Source organism: Eublepharis macularius, chromosome 18 (genome assembly GCF_028583425.1).
Source record: "Eublepharis macularius isolate TG4126 chromosome 18, MPM_Emac_v1.0, whole genome shotgun sequence".
Classification (NCBI taxonomy): Eukaryota; Metazoa; Chordata; class Lepidosauria; order Squamata; family Eublepharidae; genus Eublepharis; species Eublepharis macularius.
In genome coordinates, this window is record NC_072807.1 from 11870957 (window position 1) to 11895958 (window position 25002).

General features: G+C 47.2%; 1 protein-coding gene across 5 annotated transcripts in view; it reads right to left on the reverse strand.

Moving 5' to 3' along the window:
* SLC44A2 (solute carrier family 44 member 2) overlaps positions 1 to 25002 on the reverse strand; it is a 100437-nt gene that overhangs the window by 52326 nt on the left and 23109 nt on the right. For 2 of the 5 annotated variants that reach the window (XM_055002279.1, XM_055002276.1), the window contains exons 1-4: positions 10870 to 10934; positions 5669 to 5717; positions 2026 to 2099; positions 474 to 558 (exon numbers count right to left, since the gene is read on the reverse strand). In XM_055002279.1, coding sequence (XP_054858254.1) covers positions 474 to 558; positions 2026 to 2099; positions 5669 to 5717; positions 10870 to 10906 — 245 coding nt within the window. In that variant the 5' untranslated portion in view covers positions 10907 to 10934. Of the gene's footprint in view, positions 1 to 473; positions 559 to 2025; positions 2100 to 5668; positions 5718 to 9658; positions 9721 to 10869; positions 10935 to 25002 lie in introns of those variants that run through there. The other 3 variants (XM_055002278.1, XM_055002275.1, XM_055002277.1) reach the window with 2 other exon arrangements.

Below are 25002 nucleotides of genomic sequence, written 5' to 3' on the forward strand. Positions count from 1 at the left end.
ACCAGAAGCCACTTATTTTATAACAGAATACAATTAAGCCTGGTATAAGATTAGAAGTGTAGGTGTGTGGTAAGATGGGACAAGATTTTCTTTTCATTCCGTTTTGTAATTTAACTCTATTTTTCTAAATATTTTTAAAATGAAGTTTGGACCTTGGCAATTCTCATAGCTATGTTGTTGGGGCGGGGGGGCAGGGGGGGAGGCGGTTGCCCTATTGACACAACGGATGGTTCCAAAAGGCCGCATCCATTTTTCTTTAATGACTTACCATCACAGATAAGGCAAGACTTGTTTCGCCTCAGGTAGATTCAAGGCCCAGGATTTTCCCCCTGGGACAGAACAGACCACCTCCCTTTTTCTACCCAGAAGACAACAAATGAAAAAGACAAAACCAAATTGGGGGAAATGTGTGTGGGGGGGCAGTGCAGAGCTCTCTGCTAATACAGAGCAGAGGATCACTTTCCAATACCTACTCATTAGGAGTTCCTTGCTGGCCACAGAACTGCCCACGACTATCTGTTGGATAGATCACTTTACGGGGGTCTCCCTGGGTCCATGCTGAAAAAGGAAAAGAAAAACAGAATTTTACTTAAGTATTCCTCCTCCATATCCTGAATCATCACCAGTTTTCCAAGCAGCTGCACTGAACTGTTAATATATTTATTTGATTCATGTTATCTTATTCACATTAGTAGCTAGCCCTTTAGCTTCTGCCAGGAACAAACTCAGGTTGTGAGCAGAGCTTGGGCTGCAGTACTGCCGCTTACCACTCTGCGCCACGGGGCTCCTCCAGGTAAAGTTAGCCTGTTCTAAATACACATCATGGATAAGAATCAAGTGCAGGGAAAGGGGACTGCATGTCACATTTTCTTTGTTTGCTTGCTCAGCCTGAGCGCTCCAACAAAACCTTGCAATTGTTTTATCCATTTATCCAGCCAGCCAGTTTGGGGTAGTGGTTAAGCGTGCGGGACTCTAATCTGGAGAACCAGGTCTGATTCCCCACTCCTCCACCTGAAGCTACCTGGGTGCCTCTGGGTCAGTCACAGCTTCTAGGAGCTCTCTCAGCCCCACTCACCTCACAGGGTGTTTGTTGTAGGGATATACTTTGTAAACCACTCTGAATGGGCATTAAGTTGTCTTGAAGGGCAGTATATAAATTGAATGTTGCTGTTGTTAAACTTTCTTTTCTTTCAAATGCTCTAAGCCTGATTTCTGGGAACTCACCACACCTAGTCAGTCTTGCTATCTGAAGTGCAGTAATAGGGAAAGGCGGCAGAAAAGTTCGCCATCCTGGACCACAATTGCTCAAAATTGCAGAGCTGCAATAGATTGCCCCATGCTTGCTTGCTTGCAGGCGCGTTCTGGGAAGTGCAGCAACTAGGCAGGGCCTCTAAATGGCAATGCATATACACGGTGCCAGACATATGACTCCATCTGGCTGGAGATACTCTCAGAGTCATTGGTGGCAGCAGGGGGTTACCAAGTTTGTTTTCGATACCCCTGGAGAGCAAGGAGAAGAGGTGGCATCACCAGGCAGAGACCTGGGACAGCTGCAGGGGTTTTCTGTCATGGGGGGGAGGGAATAAAAGGAACAGAGAACAGCTTGATAGCAAAGAGTCCAGTAGCACCTTTAAGATTAACCAACTTTATTGTAGCGTAAGCTTTCGAGAATCACAGCTCTCGTCGTCAGATGCATCTGACGCATCTGATGAAGAGAGCTGTGCTTCTCCGAAGTTTACGCTACAATAAAGTTGGTTAGTCTTAAAGGTGCTACTGGACTCTTTGCTATTTTACAACTACAGGCTAACACGGCTAACTCCTCTAGAACAGCTTGAGAGTCCATTCCTTCACAATGAGTAAAAAGGGAGAGCTCAGGGGTCTTTGGTTCTTTTTCACAACCACGCTGGCTGGTGCCGTACTTGCTTGCTTCCTGAGATCCCATTTCTTCGCACTTCCCTATAACAACCGATTCTCAGCAAAGCTGCTGTTTCCTAAAACCAAAGAAGCGAACTGCAGGATACGTACCTATCACTCCCACGGCAACATAGCCCGAGACAGCCACCAGGAGCAAGATACAGCAGATGATGTCTGTGCAGCCCCTGAGGAGAGGCAGAAACACCAAACGGGACTGGCAACGGAATACGCAGGTCGATCCTCACCCACCCACATGCCATTCCACACGCCTTGTTATCCTGGAATATTTATTCTAATAAAGGGCACAATCCACTGAAGGCACCTCCCACACAAGCTCCCTTAGAAAGACTCAGCGTCATGAATGAGCCCCAGTATGCCCGCACTCTGTCCCCCTTCATTTCAACAGGGCTTGCCGTGGAAACGCTTCCAGAGAATGAAGCCTCCAGGTAGAGCCTGACACTGCAACTGATCTCCAGGTAACACAGATCAGTTCTTCTGGAGATGATGGCTGTTTTGGAGAGTGGAATCTGTGGCATTATACCCCTCTGAGGTCCTCCCCCACCCCTAATTCTCCCAAGAATTTCCCAACCCAGAGTTGTCAACTCCAGCGGGTAGTGAATAGAGTTCACTAGAGTCTTAAATGGCTTAGATCCAGGGAAACTGAAGGATTGTCTCCACTAAGATCAACCTGTCCAAGATGTTAAAACAGAGGACAGGTCCCCATGGCCCGGTGTACAAAACTGTCACGTTTACCCTTGTTGACGAGTCTTTGGGGTGGCAATGCAAAGCAGTGGTAAGAGTGACATACAAGATCTGCATTTTTAAAAAGTCCACTTCTGTTTTTTATTTTGCTGCAACAATAACACAGCTACAGCAGGAGATTCCTTCTTTCTTCTCAGGACTTATAAAAGCACCACAAAACAGAGAGGCCACATCCACAGAGTGGAGATGCTCCATTTCCCTGGCCTTCACCACTGCAAATGTGGACAGACCACAGTGCCCACAATGGACTTTGTATGCACTTTTCTCCTGAGGCTGCTATTTCCTCTGTATTTCCCCACCGCCGTGCCACTGGAGGGTTTTTCATAAATTCTGTGCTACTGCATTATAGCATTAATGATCTATTGTCACAATCTCTAGTTCCACTGAATTCCTATTTTAATAATCCTCTTAATCCTATCAGGTTAAGAGGATTGTTTACAAACATCCGCATCTCATACAAGATATTCCTGGATGCCATTAATTATCCTTATAGAGGATTTCGTAGAATTTGTAACTTAATGGATAAATTAGCACATCCCGAAGTCTTATAAATGGGTGCAGAGGATGTAAGTGTGACAGCCATCAGAAGTGTGGGCACTGCTCTGGATGCCAGCAGTCTGAGTATCAAAGAGTTCATGAATCCAGTAGATAAAAGTTTTATCGGTTGAAACATTTTTACCAATTGTAATTCCTGGCATATGATATGCCGTTGTAATCTCTTACTTATTGGACAAATATCTAGATTCAGGGCTCATTTCGAGGCGGAACGTGCAGGAACGCAGTTCCGGCAGTTCTCCAAAGAGGTCACATGTCAGGTGGCCCCACCCACCTAACTTCCAGCCATTTTGGGCCCGTTTCGGCCTGGACTGGGGCCAAAACAGCCTGGATTGGATCAGTGCTGGGCAGGGGAACCCTCCCCTGCCCAACATTGACCCAATCTGGGCCGTTTTGGCCCCAAACCAGGCCCAAAAGGGTCCAAAATGACCACTTTCGGTCATTTAGGGCCCCTTTTTGCCATTTTGAGCCCAATTTCAGCCCTGAATGGCCAGGACTGTGTCCAAAACAGCCAGGATAGGCAACATCAGGGGGTGTGGCATATGCAAATCAGTTATGATAATGACACTCCTGGTGGTGTCAAGGGGTGTGACATATGCTAATGAGTTATGCTAATAGATTATGCTAATGAGTTCCTCCAGCTCTTTTTCTACGAAATGGCCCCTGTCAAGATTATTAAGGCCTAGTTTTATCAAACATAAAAGTAAAATTTGTATGGGCAATCCTGACCCCCTTCAATAGAACATTCTGAAAATAAATTACATGCCTCTGAAGACGTAAGATGCTTTGCTCTAGAGTATTGTCTAAATCCTTTAAATTTACACTTGTAGAACAGACTCTTTTAAGACATGACGCACACTGGACACATACTCTGAATACATTATCGCCTAATGGACTAACGATGAATTGGAATTGTCAGCATTTCTGCGAAGAAATGTTAGTTGAAGCTGCAATACAACTTTCAGTTTGTGACTCAGGGTATTTCTTGGAGAACAGCTGTAGCTTATTATCATCCAAAAAATAGCCTATACTATTGGTGAACAATGGATTGTTAATTTTACAAAGCTGCTACAGGACACAGCCATTAAAGTGACTACATACAGGCTGTGTGTCTTTGTTTGGAGCATTTTAGGGAAAGTTTTGTGTTTGAGAAAAATGACTAAAGAAGATTGCCAAATGAGTCATACATACCCAGAAACTCGTCTTATCCTCCTCAGGTTGTGGAGTTTGTTCTTGTCTCTTTGCTAAACAGGTGGGTGTGTATTTGTGCTTGCACACTTGTTAAACTAGTGGAATCGTGCTCATTTCCAAAGTATTTATGGCAGACACATTTTACATATATTCTGTGTTGTTATATTTATTTTCTATGCATATATTGCAGATATTGCAAGAAATAATTGTTTTGTACATCATACACATTTTTTATCATTGTTAATTTGTGTACAGTTCTTTGGGGGTCCAGCCTGTAGTTTTCATTCTTCTCGACACTAGGACCTCTTACCTTTCCTTGTTGGTGCAGATTTGGGTGGTACCTTCAAATATTTGCACCTTCCCATCAGATTAACCAGGGCTTTTTTTTTTAGAAAAAGAGGTGGTGGAACTCAGTGGGTTGACCTTGGAGAAAATGATCACATAGCTGGTGGCCCCGCCTCCTGATCTCCAGACAGGGGGGAGTTTATGTTGCCCTCCACGCCATGGCGTGGAGGGCAACCTAAACTCCCCTCTGTCTGGAGATCAGGGGGCGGGGCCACCAGCCATGTGATCATTTTCAAGACGTTCCGGAACACCGTTCCACAGCGTTCCAGCTGAAAAAAAGCCCAGAGATGAACTGATCTTGTCTTGTAAGCATGCAAAAACATATTTAAATTTTACATAGCCAATACTGGCCCAGCCCTGACCTAGATAGTCCAAGCAAGCCCAATTTCATTAGATCTCAGAAGTTTAGCAAGGTTGGCTCTGGTCAGTACTTGTATGACAGTGAAATACATTTTGTCACAACAATGAAGGGGCAGAGAGCTGTTTGGCAGCTCCTTGGAAGGAGGTTAAAGAGAAAGCAGGTGGGCGTCTAGGCAGAGCCGATACACTCCATGGAAGCAGAGGAACGCCAGCAAGGAAAGGACTCCTCTGATCCCAGGGCTGGAAGGGCTCAAAAAGCACTCAGGCACAAGAGCCTCTGCAAGGGGCCGAGGGCATCCAAGGGCGCACAGAGCAGCTTTGCTCAGATTTATTGCATGACACCATTTGGGTTTTCTGGTCACAGACTGCCACGTATGTTAATGTGGCCCAACCGTCTTCAACAGAGGAGGCCAGGAACAAGAGACACTCTCCATTGGTCATCGATTGTCCTGGGTCTTCCCCCCTTGCAATTTCAATTGCAAACAAACACCATTCTAAGGAAAGACTGAATTCAAATACTTTGCCAATAAGTTGATCTTACCTGTCATAAATGGGGCCCTTGAAAGTCGGGTCATATTTTTGGGGTGTCCCTAGGAAAACAAGCAAAAGAACATACCAAGTCAGATACCTGTGCAACTTTCTGAATTTTAGCACCATGCACACACCATCAAATTCTCTGAGGCATACAGCGTTGGGGGAATGGCTGGCAGATTACGCTTTTTGGTGCTATCTTCCAAGCCATAATTGTGGCAGGGATACATCTTTGCAAATGATAAGCATCCTTTGGGTGGCCTGGACTCAGGATTGCCAGTGTTTTCTTTGCGAGCTGTTAACAACTGCAACTGCATGACAGGCAGAAATTAAACAAGGATAGCTGCACCTACTGGATTTCTGCCTGTGGTGGAACCTTAAAATGCTCCCTTGGTTCTTCAGTCTAGTCTTCTGTGCTACCTGCAAATAGGGTGGGAGGGGGACAACCTGCAAAGGGAAGCCAGGCTCCTGTTCCTCCAAGAGTTATGCAGAAGAAGTCACTCTGCCATATGTAACTCATGGGGTCAGCGTGCATGGAGGGGGACACAAAAGCCTTCTCTATTACTATGCCTGTTTCTGCACAACAACTAATTAGTAACAGCTCCACCCATTCTTCCTTGCAGCTCCTTATGTCTTGAACTCCATCTCCGAATACTTGCATGCTGCCATCTCTCTCTTTCTCTCAAAAGTAGAAAAGAGCAAGAGTCCAATAGCACCTATAAGACTAACAAAATTTGTGGTAGAGTACGAGTTTTCATGAACCACAGCTCACTTCTTCAGATACTTGGTAGTTTTATAGGTACTACTGGACTCTTGCTCTTTTTTATTGCTACAGACATTGCTACCCATCTCAATCTTTCTCTCAAAAGTCACCTTCTTCCATGACTGTTATCCATCATATTTGGATCCAACCCCCCTCAGGGGATCAGTCCCTAAATTCAAAGCCTGTGCCAGTTCCCAGAACAACCATCTCTGCAAGCCCCCCTCCTCTCCAATACCACTCTCATGTGGGCAGCTATGAGAAATTCCCAGAGAAGAGGCAAACATATTGTCCTATTCTACAAAGGGCAGGTACAGGCCCAAAGGATCCCAGTCAGGCCTTCACTTAGCCCGGAGTCTGTTTTCAGTATCTGTTCTCATTCTGGAGAAAATAAGGAAGAATACTCTCAAGGAACACAAAAACAAAGTACACAAGTACAAGAAGGTATATTAAAAAAATAAGGTACTGTAAACCACAAAATAAAAAACACCACCCTGTTATGCTAATATAGATTAAGATCATATGCTAATAATCAATACTGAACAATACTAGGCCTAGCTTCTATACTCTAGATGAACTTTTAAACTTTGCATGAACTTTCAGTGTATTTTTTCTATGTATAAGGTAATTCAACAGGTGTGCTTTCATCCTTTGACAATTAATTAAAATAGTGGACTCTACCGAGATTGATGTTCCTCTATCAGAGATTCAACTAATGGTGATCGTCCAACTTAACTTTTCCTGACACTTGTTAGAGATTTATAGTATTTTCCTGCAGTACAGATTATGACATAATTTTTTAACTAATTGGAAGGCTGTACTATGAAATTATGAATATTCAGTGAAGTGTCAAACCAATCAATATTTGTTTGTGCTATCATGTGAATAGACCTTAAATATTTGCATATGATTAGGTATATCATTGCAAACACAGAAAAAATAAACAGGGTACTGATGGAAGAAATCTCTTGGGAGAATCTAGGTGAGAAACTATTTCTACCTATGTATTTCATGGAAACTTTGAGCAATGTTAAACTTAGGATTTATTGAGAAATGTTAGTGAACTTATTTCTTATTGCCTTTCTATGTTCTGTTGTTATAGGATTCATATTAATAGCCATTTATATTTTGATTGCTTGCTTCATTAAAAAACTAGGGTATATTTTCAATAAAGTGAAATAAACTCTAGATTGGTGTCTGTGTGTTTGATAAGGAGTTGCAAAGCAATATTGAACCCAATATAAATAAATGTACTGATAAACAGCTGGTTCAAAGAACTTATCTGTTTGACAGGTCTAAAGACTGTTTTCGGCTTCCCCGGAGAGAGATCCATCTTTCTCTTGGCAAGTTGAAACTTGGTTTTAGACACGGGAACTGACTCGTTACAACCCGAGCCCACAATATAAAAAGTGACAAGTGTACAATTGTAAATAATAATATCCATTAACCAAAGTGTAAATATACAGAAAAATGAATGGTATAATTGTAGAAACATCAAAAATGAGTAAATATAGGTGTCAAACTATGGATTGCCAGCCAAAATCCATTTTGCGTAAATGTTCATCAGACCACTTCAATCTTAAAAACTGCCACCAGTTGGAAACAAGGAGCCTAAAAAGACCTCTCACCCCTGAGGTCTGAGATAAACTTCAGCAGCTGGTCGGCGGCTGTTTTAAAACGGAATACAAACTTCATATTGTGATGTATTGCACTGATTAATCAGATTTTCCCAGAGGATGTAACAGCCTTATTCCATCATTGTCTGACAACCAGTTACTTCCAATGGGACAACGAATTCTATGAACAGATGGATGGGGTGGCCATGGGGAGCCCACTCAGCCCAGTTATAGCAAACTTCTACATGGAACATTTTGAAAAAACAGCTCTAGAATCAGCACCCCACAAACCCAGTGTATGGTTCCGGTTTGTGGATGATACATTCATCATTTGGAGCCATGGGGAGGAAGAATTGATGGAGTTTTTGAATCATCTCAACAACATCCACCTGAACATACAATTCACAATGGAGAAAGAAAGTGAGGGAAAACTCTCATTCCTGGATACCTTGGTCATCCGCAAAGCAAACTTTCAGTTAGGTCACAAGGTCTACAGGAAACCAACTCACACTGATCGGTACTTACACAAAAACTCCAACCACCACCCCCGACAGAAAAGAGGCATAATGAAAACATTAGTGGATCGTGCAAGACGGATATGTGAGCCGCGCTTTCTCAATGAGGAAATTAATCATCTAAACCACGCACTTCAGGCAAATGGCTACTCCAGAAATGAAATCCGAAGAGCAATCAAACCCAGGATGAATCAAACAACCAAGGAAAAACAGTCACCTACAGGAAAAGTGTTTTTGCCATATATCAAAGGAATTACTGATCAGATGGGAAAGCTTATGAAAAAGCATAACCTTCAAGCAGTATTCAGACCCACCCGAAAAATACAACAGATGCTACGATCAGCAAAAGACAGCAGAGACCCCCTCACCTCTGCAGGAGTATACCGTATACCCTGCAGCTGTGGACAAGTTTACATCGGGACCACAAAGCGGAGCATCCAGACAAGAATAAAAGAACATGAAAGACACTGCAGACTTGGACAACCTGAAAAATCAGCAGTGGCTGAACATAGCCTAACTCAAACAGGGCACAGTATCTTATTCCAGGACACCAAAATACTGGACAACACTTCCAACTACTTTGTCAGACTGCACAGGGAAGCCATTGAAATTCACAAGCATAAGCAAAACTTCAACAGGAAAGAAGAAACCTTAAGAATGAACAGAGCATGGGCTCCAGTTCTGAAAAACACCAGGCCAACAAAACACTCCACACCCGACAATAGCCCTGCAGAGAAGATTAGCACATCAAGCCCCAATCCATATGCAAAAGAACCTCCTCAGGATACAATGAAGCCTCCCGCCATTAGCATTCCACACCCTGGGAAACTCTTACAGAATGACTCAGCTCAACGTCACCCCTCCTGAGTAGATACAAATGACCTACATCTTTTCCACACTGTGACACTGAGAGATCTCTGTCTTTTGGTGCTACACCTCTGAAGATGCCAGCCACAGCTGCTGGCGAAACGTCAGGAACTACAATGCCAAGACCACGGCAATACAGCCCGGAAAACCCCCAACAACCATCTTCATATTGTGAGTTTGAGTGGTCTTTTCATTTTATAGTTTACAACACCCTCCTACTTTTTATATACCCACTTATGTACCTAGTTTTTTCTTCCTCCTTCTGGAACACATTTCTGTTTACTGTCCCATCCTGAAAAGACTTGATCTGAGAAACAGCAAACATTCGTTCCTTTCATTTGCAGGTCTCAATGTCCCTCCCTCAACAAGCAAACATTCTCTGGTTGGATGGCGGAGGCTGCAAACAAGTCCACGGGTGGCTAAGAAGCTCCGCCAAAGTGCCCTGAGAGCCCCCAACACTAAGCAAAGCCACCTGAGCTTCCAGGAGAAGCAACCGTGCTGGGCTGGGCTGGGCGGAATGTCCCAGTGGGCTTTTCTGTTTCCTTCAACACAGACAGCCTTGTGTAAACCTGCTCTCTTTTTCTTTTGTACTTGGTTTCAGTACAAAAATCAGCAAATACCTAACAGCTTCACTTCTCTCTCTCACTCACAGCATCCTTTCTTCCACCTCCTGCACACAAGGGGAAATTCTGAGCCAGCTGAAGTTCATCTCTAGAGATCTAAGGTTCAGAAATTCACAGTCAGCCTGGTGTAGTGGTTGGACTAGGATCTTGTAGGGCCGGGTTCGAATCCCCACTTTGCCACGGTAGCTCGCTGGGGGATCTTGGGCCAGTCGCACTCTCTCAGCCTGGCCTACCTCGCAGGGTTGTTGTGAGCATGAAGTGGAGAAGAGGGAACTGTCGTAAACCACTTTTGATATCCACTAGGCAGGCATAAACGACATAACCAAAACTGCGGGACGCCTGTTGCCTGCAGCAGGCAACTTTCGGGACCTGCTTTGGCTTCTGCTCCGGCCGCCTCTTCCCCTCCTCGCCTTCGCCAAGCACCAGCCAGCGGGCGAGCCGCTCTCAAACTCGCCCGCAACTTGGGGGGGGGGGGAGCGGGGCAGCCACTGCACAGAGCCTCCGCCGCCCAACCGGAGCGCGCAGCCCCTGCCTGCCCTGCCTGCCTTCCCACGCCTCCGCCCGGTTCTGAACGAGCAGCCGCAAGCGCAGAGAGCCGCTTGCCTCGCACGAACTTCGGGCGCTGCCGGGACCCAAATTTAGCCCGGGGAAGGGGCCGGGGAGTGGGGCTGGCCGAGCAGAGGCGCCGGCCGGGCGGGGAGGACGAGGCTGCGCTGCCCTCGGAGGGTTGCGCGCCCCTGCCGCCCCTTGGCGGCTGCGCTGCGCTCCTGCGGCCGGCGCGGGCCTCCCCAAACAGCAGCGCAGGCCGCCGCGGCGCTCCGGGGGCTTACCGTGCTTGCCGTAGTAGTTCTCCTCGGCGCTCGCCATGCCAGCCGCCCCGGCCCAGCCCAGCCCAGCCCAGCGCCCTGCCCGCCTCCTCTGGCGCTCCCCTCGCCGTCAGCTGCCGCTCGGTCGCCCAATGAGGCGCCTCGGGGGCAGAACTGGCTCGACCGGAGAGAGGCGCCGCGGCCAGGCCCGCCCTACCTTCCCGCAAGCGCCTCTCGGGGCCGGCGAGAGGCAACGCCTCGACGCGGCCCGTTCCCGGGATGGCCTGGCGACGCCACACCGAGGCCCCGCCGCGCCCTCTGCCTCGGGGCGCCTGCAGCTCGCCCCAAGGGGCCGCCGAGGGTCCCGGGTGGGCATGGCGGAGAGAGAGAGAGGCCCCCGGGGGCTCCGCCGGGCAGGCTAGCCTGGAGCCCCTGCCGGGGCTGCCGCTCGAGCCGGCCCGGCCCCCGATTTCGCTGCTCAAAGCCGCGGTGTGGCTCAGCCTCAGAAACCCACCCGGGAGAAGCGCGCTGGGCGGCCTTTCCTTGGAAGGAGCTGAAACCTCCAGGCCTCCTCCTAACCCTCGCCTTTACTGGGTCACGATCCGGCAGACGCCCAGAACTTGGCTGGCTCAGCGCCCTTGCCGCGACTCCCGGGAATTGGAAATATTTTTCTCAACCCCTCGCATAACTCGAATATATCCAATGAAATTAATACACACACACACATAAAAATGTAATCCGCCTTGAGTCTCAGTGAGAAAGACGGACTATAAATGACATAAAATAAATATATACCAGTATTGAGGGGACTCAAAACGCCCGTGGGAACACACCAATGTGTGTTGCAAGAGGGGCTGGACACTGTAACTGGCAGCAGCCTAGGCCTGGCCTGGGAAGGGGGCTTCTGAACCGAGCCTTGAGGGCCTGTTGTTAGCTGTGAATTGCACAGAGGCCTGGGCCAGAGTCAGCCTGGAATGAGGGCAGTGCTAGGGAATTTTATTTATGTATTCATTTAATGTCATTTGTAGTCGGCCTTTCTCATTGAGCCTTAACGCAGGTTACATAGTGTAAGATTAGCACAATCAATATCAAGGATATTTCCATAACAATGCCATAGGGGAAATACATAAACACAAGTTTACAAAGAACTCTGCATTAGCAAAGAGCTCAATACAGAGTTGAAGAAATGCTGAAACAGAGCATAAGCAATTCTAGGACTGACATTAGACAACATAGATCTACCCAGTAGGGTCATACCTGAAGCACAGGTAGCACATAGGAGCAATTCCAGGACAGACATTAGACACTGGCGATGGAAGTTGCAGGAGGTGCCATGACTGCTCTTTTTGTACAATCTCCATCCCGTTGGGCAGACAAAGGGCCAAAGGCTCTTGCCCCCCATCCCTTGAACCTGATGAGGTTCAATGCCAGGTCTGTCGATAAGCTCTCTCACACTCATGATTTGAGGTGAAGATGTGATCTGGCTTGTCTGACCAAAACTTGGCTTGGATATCTAACATCGTAAGAAGAGTTAATCCAGTCTAAGCCCATTGAAGCTACCTTGCTTCATGGGCATTTCTTCCTCTGCAGGTTCCTGCTGCAAGCTAGGGACAGTTTTGGTTGTATGTGTCAGGTTCCAGGGATAGGTTGTGGCTATTGCTGGTGCACCTTCTAGCTTGCAGGTTGTAGCTCTGACTGGGCTGAATGTTGGTCTTGCAAACTCTTACAGCACTGGAGACTTCAACATCCATGCTGAGGCCTCCCAGCTAGGCCAACTCAGGACTTCATGGTCACCATGGCAACCGTGGGATTGTCCCTCTGCCTTCCCAACTCTGTCTTGAGTGGACTTCCATTTGTTTACCACCAGCCGTTGGACCACCATTTCAAGACAACAGCCCAGGAGATAGGCCTGTTCGTTCTCCTGGGAACCTTCTGCTCAACAAGATATTGATTGAATCCTTCCAAATAGTATGGAACAGCTTGAGAGTCAAGGGAATTGCATTACAGTCGTTTTGCTTGTCACACTGAGAATACTTCAATAAGGCAGTTCTAAGTAAGATTGGGAGACAGACTTTGGTCCACAAGGGTCCATCTTGTCATCCTTCTGTAGACTCCCCCCTGCCCCTCCAGTCATAAAGTAAGGCTCTCTTTTTTAGAAGATGGTCTATTCAGTAGGGCTTCTTTAGTAGTGATGCTCACCCTCTGGAATTCCCAAGCCTTGTGTGTGTTTTATTGATAGATTACGATATTTTGGCTCACTAGAACCTTTCCTAATTCTTAATGGCTGCTTCTGCTGGGTTAGATAATGAGATACAAGGCTCAGTGTCGTCCACATATTGATCAGTACCCAGAACAAAAATGACTCTTATTTCATAAATAAATTACCAACAAGACACATTCCGTGAATTACAGCACTGCCGCTGTAATTACTTAGAGCTGTTTGAGTTGTGTACAGAGAGCACTAAGGATGCCAACTAAGTTCCACTCCTCCTCCACCATCACCCAGTTCCGGCTCTTGGGTCACTGTTTCACGCCCAATGGCACTGTCATGTTACACCAGCCCAAGAAGTAGCATAAAGCTAGAATACTCCAGCTGAACCTTATGGCAAGAGCAGCCCCCCCTTCTACCCTAAGTGGCGATGAGGGACTCTGGGATTCTAACTAAAAGCTGATCCCAGCACACCTAGCAGCAGTGTGCACAGTCCAGGGAGATCATCCGCCTCTCTGATAGTAGAGTATGCAGCATGCTCAGAGCCTCTTGCCATAATGAGCTGGAATTGTGGAGCATGTGTGGCGTTCGCTTGTGAGAACTGGTGGCTGGAACTGCCACAAGTGCTCCTGGCTGGGGCTGGAGGAGGAGGGAGTGCTGGGGATCACCGCCACGTGGCAAGGCCACGTGGGACATGAAGGGGGCTAGTTGATGGTTTCCTGGGCTGCCCTCTTCAATATGGTCCTCGATGTCGACAGCAGTAGCAGAGCAGTGGGAGGGATTCTCTCCCTCTTCTCCCTGGCAGAGAATCGCATCGAGCAGCCGTACTTTCTGACTACCCATGGAAACTTGCAGGAAACTGACATGTGAAGAACATGTGTTGGGCATCTTGTGTAGTTTCCCTCTGTGCTGCCCAATCATGTTTAGTCAGAAGCAAGCCCACTGTGTATATTATTTGCACAGGAAAAGCCCTGTTAGCATACTACTATGGACATCAAAATCATTAGCCAAATCTGCACACAAAAAATACAATAAAACCCCACAAAAGTAGTTGACAATGGTATATAATGGGAAAGAATAGCTTATAATGAGATATATAATGCAGGATAAAAAGGAAATTTTTCTTTAAAGGAAGGAAGGAAGGAAGGAAGGAAGGAAGGAAGGAAGGAAGGAAGGAAGGAAGGAAGGAAGGAAGGAAGGAAGGAAGGAAGGAAGGAAGGAAGGAAAGAAAGAAAGAAAGAAAGAAAGAAAGAAAGAAAGAAAGAAAGAAAGAAAGAAAGAAGGGAGAAGAATAAGGTGCAGACAAAACCAAAACAATGGGGAAGGAAGAGGAATAAAAAGAGAGAAGGGAGAAGGCTGGAATGGGAGGAAACCTCTCTAACACGCACAAAATACAGGGGGAAAGGGAATTTAAAAAAAATAGAGGGGAGGTTAAAGAGAGAATAAAACCAACACAAATGGAAGCCTGAGTGGGGAGCAGAAGAGAAGGGTGATCCCAGGGTATGGAGAATAAGAGAGGAAAGAGGCTTTCCTCTGAACTGTTCAGCCCCAGGCAGAATTCCGTAACAGTCACCTCTCGGGCTCTTCTCAGCTGCCCTCCCACCTTCCTTTTCTCTCCCCCACCTGGTCAGGCCAGTCGGTTTGCTTTGGTCCTGGGCTGTAGTAGCAGCACCTGGGAAGAGACGCAAGCAGGTTGGGGGTGGGGAGAGAAGGGCTTTTCTCTCTCTCCCTGTTCATGCCATCCACCTTACTTTCATCTCAGGCTGCAGCAGACAAGAGAAAGCCAACAGATATGGTTGGAAAAGGAACGTTTTTTCTTTCCTTGCATGAGTCAGCCGGCTTCCTCTTACCCAGTGCTTTTTTTCTCAGAAAAGAGGTGGTGGAACTCAGTGGGTTGCCCTTGGAGAAAATGGCCACATGGCTGGTGGTCCTGACCCCTGATCTCCAGACAGAGAGGAGTTTAGATTGCCCTCCGGGCCGCCGAGCAACATGGAGGGCAATCTCAACTCCCCTCTGTCTGGAGATCAGGGGGCGGGGCCACCAGCCATGTGACCATTTTCAAGAAGTTCCGGAACTCCGTTCCCCCGCGTTCCCCCTGAAAAAAAGCCCTGCTCTTACCCCAAGTGCTGCTTGGAGTGGGGAGAGAAGACTTTCCTCTCCCCTCCCATTCAGACCAGTCAGCTTGTTTTCCCAGGCTGCAGTAGCAGCACTCAAAACAAGAGCAAGCTGGCAGGTGTGCTCTGGAAGGGAAGGCATTCTTTCCCCCAGCACATGCCACCTGCCTTGCTCTCTTCCTAGGCTGTGGCAGAGGGCCCTGAAAGCCAACAGGCTTGGGCATGAAAGGAGGGGCTTTTCTCTCCTCCCCGTTCATGCAGCTGTACTGGGGACCTGAGCCACCCCACTGGCTTACATAGTGGAGAGCTTATTTTCTCCCCCCAGGCATGAATGGGTGAGAAAAGGGTATTGGCCATGGCTGGCAGCAGCTTACTTTCAGTGATGCAGAGATCCTTCTGTTGAAAAAAAACAATCTGCACTGACAATTAGAAGTCCTGCTTCGCAAAATTATTTATTTATATATTATTATTATAGTCTATCTTTCTTACTGAGATCCAAGGCAGATTATGCCATGTAAGTGAAAATACAATATAATCAACAGCTAAGACATTCACTGAGCAAAGTACAGTAATGAACAACAGTTAGGATACTCAGTGAAGAGATACAATAGGGTATGATAGCAGAAAATTCAAAAAAACCCACGTATAAAGCTGAGCACAGAGATGAAATCTTTCTGATACAAAAATGAAACAAAAAGCAATGAAACAAAAAACAAACGACAAAAACAAAAAACCCCAAATGAACCAAAACAACAAAACAAAAAACAAATGAAAACAAAAAAAATGACCCGGCCTCTCCCACTTTCCAGAAACACTTGGCGGGCTCCAGATATCAGCTTTTGTAGCAGCTGACCACTATATACTAGTGTCCCTGGATCTACCATTACTCTTTGAGGCCCGTTACCAATTCACTTGGCAACAGAGACCATGAGCAAAGCCTAGGGCAAGACCGGCAGTTGCCCCAAGTTGGTTCCTCTGTGGCTCTGCCAACTCTCTAGTCTGAGCACAGCATCTGAACCATTGCAAACTACTCAACTGTCAGTAGTTATGCGACTGTGGAATACTTAAGTTATCAAATCATTTTCAAAGAAAAGAAACTTACAGGAGGCTTCACAGTTTCACTTCCTAAGCACAGCTGAAATTGTTAAAGTGCTATAAGTAACTGTCAACTTATTCATGTAAGTAAAAAGTTACATGCTTTGGTGCACTGCGCTTTCTCTTTCCTACAGCTAAAAGTGTTTGTTCTGCTTCCAGTGGAGCACCTGCATTTGATGAGATGAGTTGGTCACAAGCATCCAGTCTTGCAGGCAGTGGCATGACCTTTGGGAGAAGGTTCCCACTGCCTTTTGTCCAACCAAGTGGCTTGCCTCTGTGCTACTTTCTGAGAATGCACCAAGAGTCCCTTTTTTGCCATGCCCAGCAATGTGGGAGGGAGATTGTAATGGCATGCAATGGAAGATCACTCAGATTTTGCATTGAACAGGACAACTTGTGAGAATTTGTCCCGTTCACCACAAGATCTGACTGATATAATACAATCCTTAGGCTTTACTAATCTGCTTGATTTCATCCACAGCCTTTCCTAAATAGAAAAGAGTCCAGTAGCACTGTGACACTGAGAGATCTCTGTCTTTTGGTGCTACACCTCTGAAGATGCCAGCCACAGCTGCCGGCGAAACGTCAGGAACTACAATGCCAAGACCACAGCTATACAGCCCGGAAAATCCACAACAACCATCGTTCTCCAGCCATGAAAGCCTTCGACAATATATCCAGTAGCACTTTTAAGACTAACCAACTTTACTATAGCATAAGCTTTTGAGAACCACAGCTCTCTTTGTCAGATGCACGGCCTTTCCTAAGTCATTCTGCTGAACTGAGCCATGACACACAACAGTTACACAACCACATTCAATCACAAGCATATATTTGCAGTATAGTTCTAGTATCAGCCTCCTGATTGGCTACAAATGCACGTTTTGCCAAAATGATATTGGATATCTTCATTGTATTGCCTCGTTTGAACCCTTCAGAAATTATTATAGGCCTGCTATCAGTGCTTAATACAAGCGGTATCAGTCTTATTGTGTGAGAAAACCAAGAAATGCAGCCGGATCCCTGAAAATGGAACCGTTCTGTTTTCAAGAAGTCTCCAAACCAGCTTAAGACCTTTTGATGAGGTCTTATCCTTCACTGACAGGGTCTGACCTGTATCTGCGAGATGTAATGTTAGTCATGTCAAAATTGTGCCCATTGTGAAAAACAGATTTCCCAGAGTTCTGGTCGTCACAAGAGTTACAGCCAGAGGGATTCCCCAATGCCGTCACGTACAAGACGTCCATTTAAGAAACCCATGAAAATGCCTTTAAGACTCATCTGAGGACAACGAAAGATGTCACTTGGCAGGATACTGCCATTTAGTTCTCTCAGATTTCTATTTGATGATATGGGAGTGCAATGGGCACTGGAAGCAGATTATGTGGCGATATTCTTTTAAGTTCTACTACCCTTCCAAGGTCATAGGCCAGAATAAACAAGTGCAGGATGTTCTGATAACAACAACAACGTTCAATGTATATACCGCCCTTCAGGACAACTTAATGCCCACTCAGTGGTTTACAAAGTATGTTATTATTATCCCCACAACAAAACACCCTGTGAAGTGGGTGGGGTGGGGCTGAGAGAGCTCTGACAGAGCTGTGACTGACCCAAGGTCACCCAGCTGGCTTCAAGTGGAGGAGTGAGGAATCAAACCCGGTTCCCCAGATTAGAGTCCTGTGCTCTTAACCACTACACCAAACTGGCTCATAGATGGAACGGCATTTAGCCTAGCCAGCATAAACGTCCTTTCATCTCACTATATTTGTATGGTGGAAAACGTGGCATTCTACATCTGAATACAACAGAACCAGAGGCGGCTCCTTATACACAATAAACGACAAACCAACAATAAGGAGCCACAATGAAATGTATAACAAAGTACAAGTCAATTTAGTCGGGTATACTATGTACAGTAATAAAGTATGTTCATACAAAAATGACAGTATAATCAAACATTCTTAACAATGTGACTAATTGCTTCACAATAGACCATAAACCCTCAATGAGTTCCACCAGTGAACAACACTTGTAAATGATTTTTCATGCAGTACATTCCAGGTGCATTCCCCTAGTTCACTGGAGTATCTAGCCACAACTAGCAAAGCATTGAGGGTCCCTAAGAAAAACTCCGAGTTGGGGTGGGTCGCACTGCGGATGTGAAGCACCCTATGGGGAATCCAGTCACACCGGGTTGATGGCTGCCCCGCCCTACAAGCTGTTTAATTCTGACTAAATTGATTTGTACTTTGTTATACATTTCATTGTGGCTCCTTATTGTTAGTTTGTCGTTTATTCTACATCTGAAGGTACAGATGTAAACCTCAAAGGACTACCTCTTGGCACTGAAAGACTGAAATCACATCCATATACTGCCACTGGAATGGAAAACTAGAACTGTTGGCTGTGCTTTTGGAGAAATACTATGTGAACTATATCAAAACCTTCCCACCCACCCACTCAGTTTAAAAAGTATCTCTTTGAGTCTCTCTACACAAGATGCCTCATGTTCGTCAAGTGTAGGGAGAGGCAATGTTAGCTGGGAAGCATAGTTTAAAAAGACAGAGCCCACAGAGATCGCTCCTCAGAGGGTTTCTTAATTTCATCTTCGCCTCCCCGAAGACTATGCCAATTTTACCTCTTCAGCCCTTCACACAGCTCCAATGTATAGCAAAGTCTTTGCCCTGCCACCGCTCTGTCTTTTAAAACTACCCTCCCCAGCTAACGTTGCATTTCCGGACATGTGTTCTTCACCTGTCAGATATCTTGTATAAAGAGACTCTTAGCTGAGATCAGTCAGGAGGGGAGAGGGGTTGCCAGATGCATTCTAAGCCACACCCAGCCTTGGGCTTTAGTCATGCAGATGTGGTCAGAAGACTTCCTGCTAAAAGCTTACTCTCCCACGTGTGGGGGCCACAGACAGAGACTTGGAGGACTAAAATGCCAGAAAGGTTTCTTCCTGGAGCTCTCAGGAAACGCCTCTCTGATCTGCCCCTTTGACCTGCCCAGGGGGTGGCAAAGGGAGAGAATAAAACATCTTGGCACAGGAAGGAGGGGCTCTGCAGCTGATTCAAGGTGGAAGCTGAAGGAGCTGAGAGCTGGCTCCTTGCAGGCAGCAACCACTGGCCATGTGGAAGCTGGAGGCCTGAACCGTGAATGGTATGAGGACTACTTAGAAAGCTGGAACTTTCTAAGATAGAGTGCCTGCCTAAACAGAAGATCTACGTTAGGAATGTAGAGAGAGGGATAGAGGAATTGGCTTTTTACCCATTTCTTTTTGAGAGCCTTTGCTTGCTTTGGGGCTGTGCTTAAAAGTATGAGTGTGAACATTTTTCCCTTTAATAACTGCTTCTTCAAATCCTTAAATGCTGGTAGCTGTACTGTGTACTACATGGATGCCCACTGCTCAACCATGCCACCTAAAACAGGCCCACTGCTCAACCATGCCACAGGAGGGGAATGGTCTGTTGACAATTGGCTGGTCCCCCAGAGGTGCACAGGCGCAGTAAATATTCCCTGCCGTAACAAGATGCTGGACAGCAGGAATCTGGGCACAAGACAGGGCTCAGAGTGGCACAGGGAAGCAGGGTGTCATGTATGCCTGCCTGCAGTACATGCCATGTGTATGTTATATGCCACTTATTGATCTTCTAACACTATGAAGAGTTCTGATTACCTCTCTTTGCCTGTTCTTGGGAAATTAAGGGTGTTATCTCTACTTTAAACAGGGCTTTTTTTTCAGCAGGAATGCGGGGAACAGAGTTCCGGAACCTCTTGAAAATGGTCACATGGCTGGTGGCCCCGCCCCCTGATCTCCAGACAGAGTGGGGTTTAGATTGCCCTCCGCGCCACTGAGCGGCGCGGAGGGCAATCTAAACCCCACTCTGTCTGGAGATCAGGGGGTGGGGCCACCAGCCATGTGACCATTTTCTCCAAGGGCAACCTACTGAGTTCCACCGCCTCTTTTCCCAGGAAAAAAAAGCCCTGACTTTGAACATAAACACTCTCCAGAAGCAGAATATTTTCTCTTTCAAAGCGATCGAGACCGGCTGCACCTAACACAAACGAGGCTTCTCCCGGGAACAGGGATGATGTCATGCTTACTCTGTAGATGTAGCCGAAACGGTGATTATTTTTTGTCTCTGGCGTTTGCGCCGGAATTTCAACGGACTTCTAACCTGGGGGTGGGGCATTACACTATATCTAACCATGCTTTTCCCTAACATGTCACTTCTGCCAGTTCCACTGTCTGAGCACCTTGAACCTGATAGATCTCTAATAAAAGTTACTTCAACCAATTCACTTGTGTGATTGCTGTGGAGAACTTAGAGATTTACCTGCCCAGGACTGGCACAGGGAGCCTCGGCCCTCCCCACAAAGGCCAAATGGTGGTAGTGGATGAAAGAGATAAGGAGCCCCTCCAGGGGTTGGAGAGGCACTACATGGGTGGCACACGGCAGGCAGAAACTTGGGACTACCACTGATCAACTCCAAACACCCCAGAGGGCAAGACGGGGGAGTGCTCAAGGGTCAGTGGGGCCTTTTCACTATCATGCTCCCTGCGAAATGTGCTGCCATCAGGTCACATGATTTAGGTATGGTCACCAGTATATCAAACACTGATCATGGACCTTGGGAGGGGGGGCAGATAAAAAAAAATCCACACAGATGCAACTAAGTACAGCCAGGGCTCACCCAGGTTTGCATAAAACTCTTGAGAACTTTTTAAAATTTGGTTTAAAATTTCCCAATGTTAAAGATAAGTGACCCACCTTGGGAGTTACTAGGTTACTCCCAAGAAGCGTTGGTAAGGGTGCAGGAGAACTACCAGGAGAGAAAGAAAAAAAAGGCAGCTTGGATAGGTGGGTGTAACCCCTGGCTTCCCTCCCAGCATAAACACTACCAGAGTTCAGCAGCACCCAAGATCCACTGGCAGGGCTGGGAGAGAAGGAACTACCAGGGCACAGACCATGAAGACTAGTGGATTTGGCAGCAGAGAAAAGAAGTCGAGCAGCAAACATAGCCATGAATGCTGCTAGGGAGAGAAGGTGAGCAAGCAGCCGTGGCTGAGAGGAAGACGAAGACACAACGCTTGCTTTTTGCAACACAGTGTCTGATATACTGGCCAAAGCTAATCTGGGAACACAGTGCTATTAAGTTCAGCATTCTTATCGGTGCGAAGTTACCCTTAAAGTCCAAAAGAGTGACATTTGATTTCAAAAGAGGGAACCTGACAAAAATGAGGGGGAATAAGTTAAAGAAAGCTGAAAGGGAAACACAAGAGAGTCAAATCCTTGGAAGCTATTTAAAACCATGCTAACTGAAGCCCAGGTAGAATGCATTCCCCAGATCAGGAAAGGTACTGCCAAGTGTAAGAGAATGCCTGCATTGTTAATGCCCCAAGTCAAGGAAGCCATAGAAAGCAAAAAGGCTTCTTTTTAAAAGTGGAAGGTCTGCCCCAATGAAGCAAACAGAAGGGAGCACAGGGTCTGGCAAAAGAAGTGTAAGTTAATAATTAGGCATGCAAAAAGAGAGTTTGTGGCATAGACTGCTAAAAGCATCAAGCAATAACCATTTCTTTAAATATATCCAAAGCAGAAAACCAGCCAGAGAAGCAGTAACCAAGGACTGCTAAAGGAAGATGGGAAATGGCAGAGAAGCTCAATGAGTTCTTTGCATCGGTGTTCACTGTAGAAAGTGTAGGGCATGTACCCACTCCACAGCAATGATCTTTAGGAAGGGAGGCTGAAAAACTGAGTCATATCGAGGTGACAACAGATGAACAGTCTCTCTACATGAGACATCTGACACATGAAGAACACGTGTTGGGAGATGCAATATTAGCTGGGAAGGGTAGTTTAAAAAGACAGAGCCGGTGGCAGGGCAAAGGCTTAACTATACACTGGAGATGTGTGAAGGGGCTGTGAAATGCCAGAAGGGAAACTTCAGACCATTATAACCTCTCCAGGTCCAAGCCTGGCTCTGGAAGGCAGCTCCAGCCCATTTCAATTCCTTGCTGCCCTCTGGTTGCAATCCCACACAATTTTAGACTAGAGAGGTGAAACTAACAGAGCCTTCTGGGAAGCGAAGATGAAATTAACAAACTCTTCCCGGCTAACATTGCACGAACGGGCGCCAAGGTCTCATGTACAGAGACTCAAAGTTTTAGACCTACTGGAGAAATTAAAAATCAGTAAGTCTTCAGATCCTGATGGCATACATCCAAGAGCTCTTAAGGAACTCCAGCGTGAGATTATTGGTCTACTAACCCACATATGTAAAATCAGCCACTATATCAGAGGACTAGAGAGTAGCGAATGTTACAATTATTTTTAAAAGGGGTCATATGAGAACCAGGAAGTTACAGGCCAGGTAGCCTAACATCTGCCCCAGGCAAATTAATAGACACTGTAATCAATTATTAGGCACACAGAGCACCAAACCCTTCTGAGGGAAAATCAGCATGGCTTCAGCAGGCAAATCCTGCCTCACCAATCCTTCGGGTTTCTTTGAGAAAGTGAACAAGCATATAAATAAAGGTAACCAAGCAGACATTGTTTTCTTGGATCCTCACCAAAGACTCCTGGGTAAGCTTAATAGTCATGGGATAAGAGGATGGGTTCTCTTATGGATTAAAAATTGGTTAAATGACAGGGAGCAAATATCAGGAATAAATGGGCAGTTCTTGCAATGGAGGGAAGTAAGTAAGCAGAGGGGTCCCAAAAGGGGCCAGTGCTATTTGATTTATTCATAAATTATCTGGAACTAGGGGGGAACAGTGTAGTGGCCAAGTTTGTAAAAGCCAACCAAAGCTGACTGTGAAGAGCTCCAGGAGGATTTCCACGAATTGGATGAATGGACAACAATATAGTAAATGAAGTTCAAGACTGAGAGCCAGTTTGGTGTAGTGGTTAAGAGTGCAGGACTCTAATCTGGAGAACCAGGTTTGATTCCCCTCCCCTCTGCCTGAAACCAGCTGGATAACCTTGGAGCAGTCACAGCTTCTAGGAGCTCGCTCAGCCCCACCCATTTCACAGGATGTTTGTTGTGGGGATAATGATAACATACTTTGTAAAATTTTCTGAGTGGGCGTTAAGTTGTCCTGAATGGTGGTATATACATCGAATGTTGTTGTTATTGTAGTTATTATTATTATTAGTGTAAGGTGATTCACATTGGAACAAAAATAACCCTGTCAGGGCTTGCCGCCGCTGCCGCTGGGCGTGGCACTGGGCGGTCTGCTCCTGACGTCACAGGAGGGCCAGGGATTCTGCAGGACCCTGCTCTGTGGAAGGAGGGGCGGTATACCTCACCCAGACTCCCTCTCAGTCCACTCGCTGGCCTGCTCAACCTGGCCTGCTTACCCTCTGCGTCCTCCTTCATCTCCTCCTTCCAGAACTCTCCTCCAAACCTCCACCCTTGCATCTTACTGCTCTCACTCCACATCATCACTCCTCACTCACACCCACCACCACAGGGCTCTTCCCAGCCAGCTTTTATAGGGCTTCCTTCTACTGCCCCACCCCTCTTCCAGCCTGGCCTTGGGCTGCACCAAGCAGTTGCAGCTGGGGTAGCTGATCTGGCCCCACTGACCAGCACCAGCTGTGCCTTGTTCTCTGGCTGCCCAGCCTCCCTGCCTTGGCTGATTGCTGAAGGCATGTCCAGCTGCAGTCCCCTGGCTAGCAGCCCAGCCTCCCTGGCAGAGCTGATGGCTGAAGGTGGGTCCAGCTGCGGCTCCTTGGCTGGTTGCCCAGGGCTTCCTGCAGAGTGCCTCCAATAGCCCCACCTGGAGTGGCTTGGCTTTTGGCAACTCCTGGGCCAGGCTACTATTTTCTAGCTGGGGCATGGCTTTGGGTTGTTGGGGCTGCTGCTGCTTCTCCTCCTCAGGTAAGGTCTTTGGGTGGGTGACTGCTGGGCTCCCAATCCCTCTGCCCTTGCCCCCTTCCGCCTTGCCTAGCCCCCTTTCCCTCCCTAGGGGAGTGGGACTCGCTGGCCTCTCTCTGTCTCCCCCTGCCTCCTGAGGCCCTGGGCTTTTGCTCCTTGCCCCTGGCACCGGCAGGTTCTGGCTCCATTTGCCTGTGGGAGGGGTTGACCTGCTGTCCCCCAGCTGCCCCCTCTGCCTGCCAGTCAGACCGGTTGACCTGCTGTCAGCTGGCTGACCAGTTGACCTGCTGTCTGCTGGCTGCCCCCTCTGTTTGCCCATCAGCCCGGCTGACCTGCTGTTCCCTCCTACCAAGTCTGGGGGCTGGGACCCAGACCCCGGACACACACCCCCGCTTAGCTTTGAGTTGTGGGGGTCAGGGTCAGACTCAAACATGCGGGACATGAAGTCCGCATCCACATGCCGCGCCCCCTTGCGGTACTTGATGGTGAACCGGAAGGGGAGGAGGGAGAGGTACCACCGCAGCACACGGGGGTTGTGTGCCTTCATGTGGTGGAGCCACTGCAGGGGCGCATGGTCCGTTAGTAGGACAAAGGGATTATTGGCCAGGTAGTATTGCAGGGCCCCCACTGCCCACTTGACCGCTAGGGCCTCCCGCTCCACTGTTGCATAGCGCCTCTCTGCGGGCTGCAGCTTCCGACTCAGGAAGAGGATGGGGACGTCGGTTCCGTCACGTTCCTGAGTCAGGACTGCCCCAAGGCCGGTGTCAGAAGCGTCTGTGGCCAGCGTAAAGGGTCGGTCAAAGTCCGGGTTCCACAGGGCTGTGGTATTAGAGAGGGCTGACCGCAGGTCCT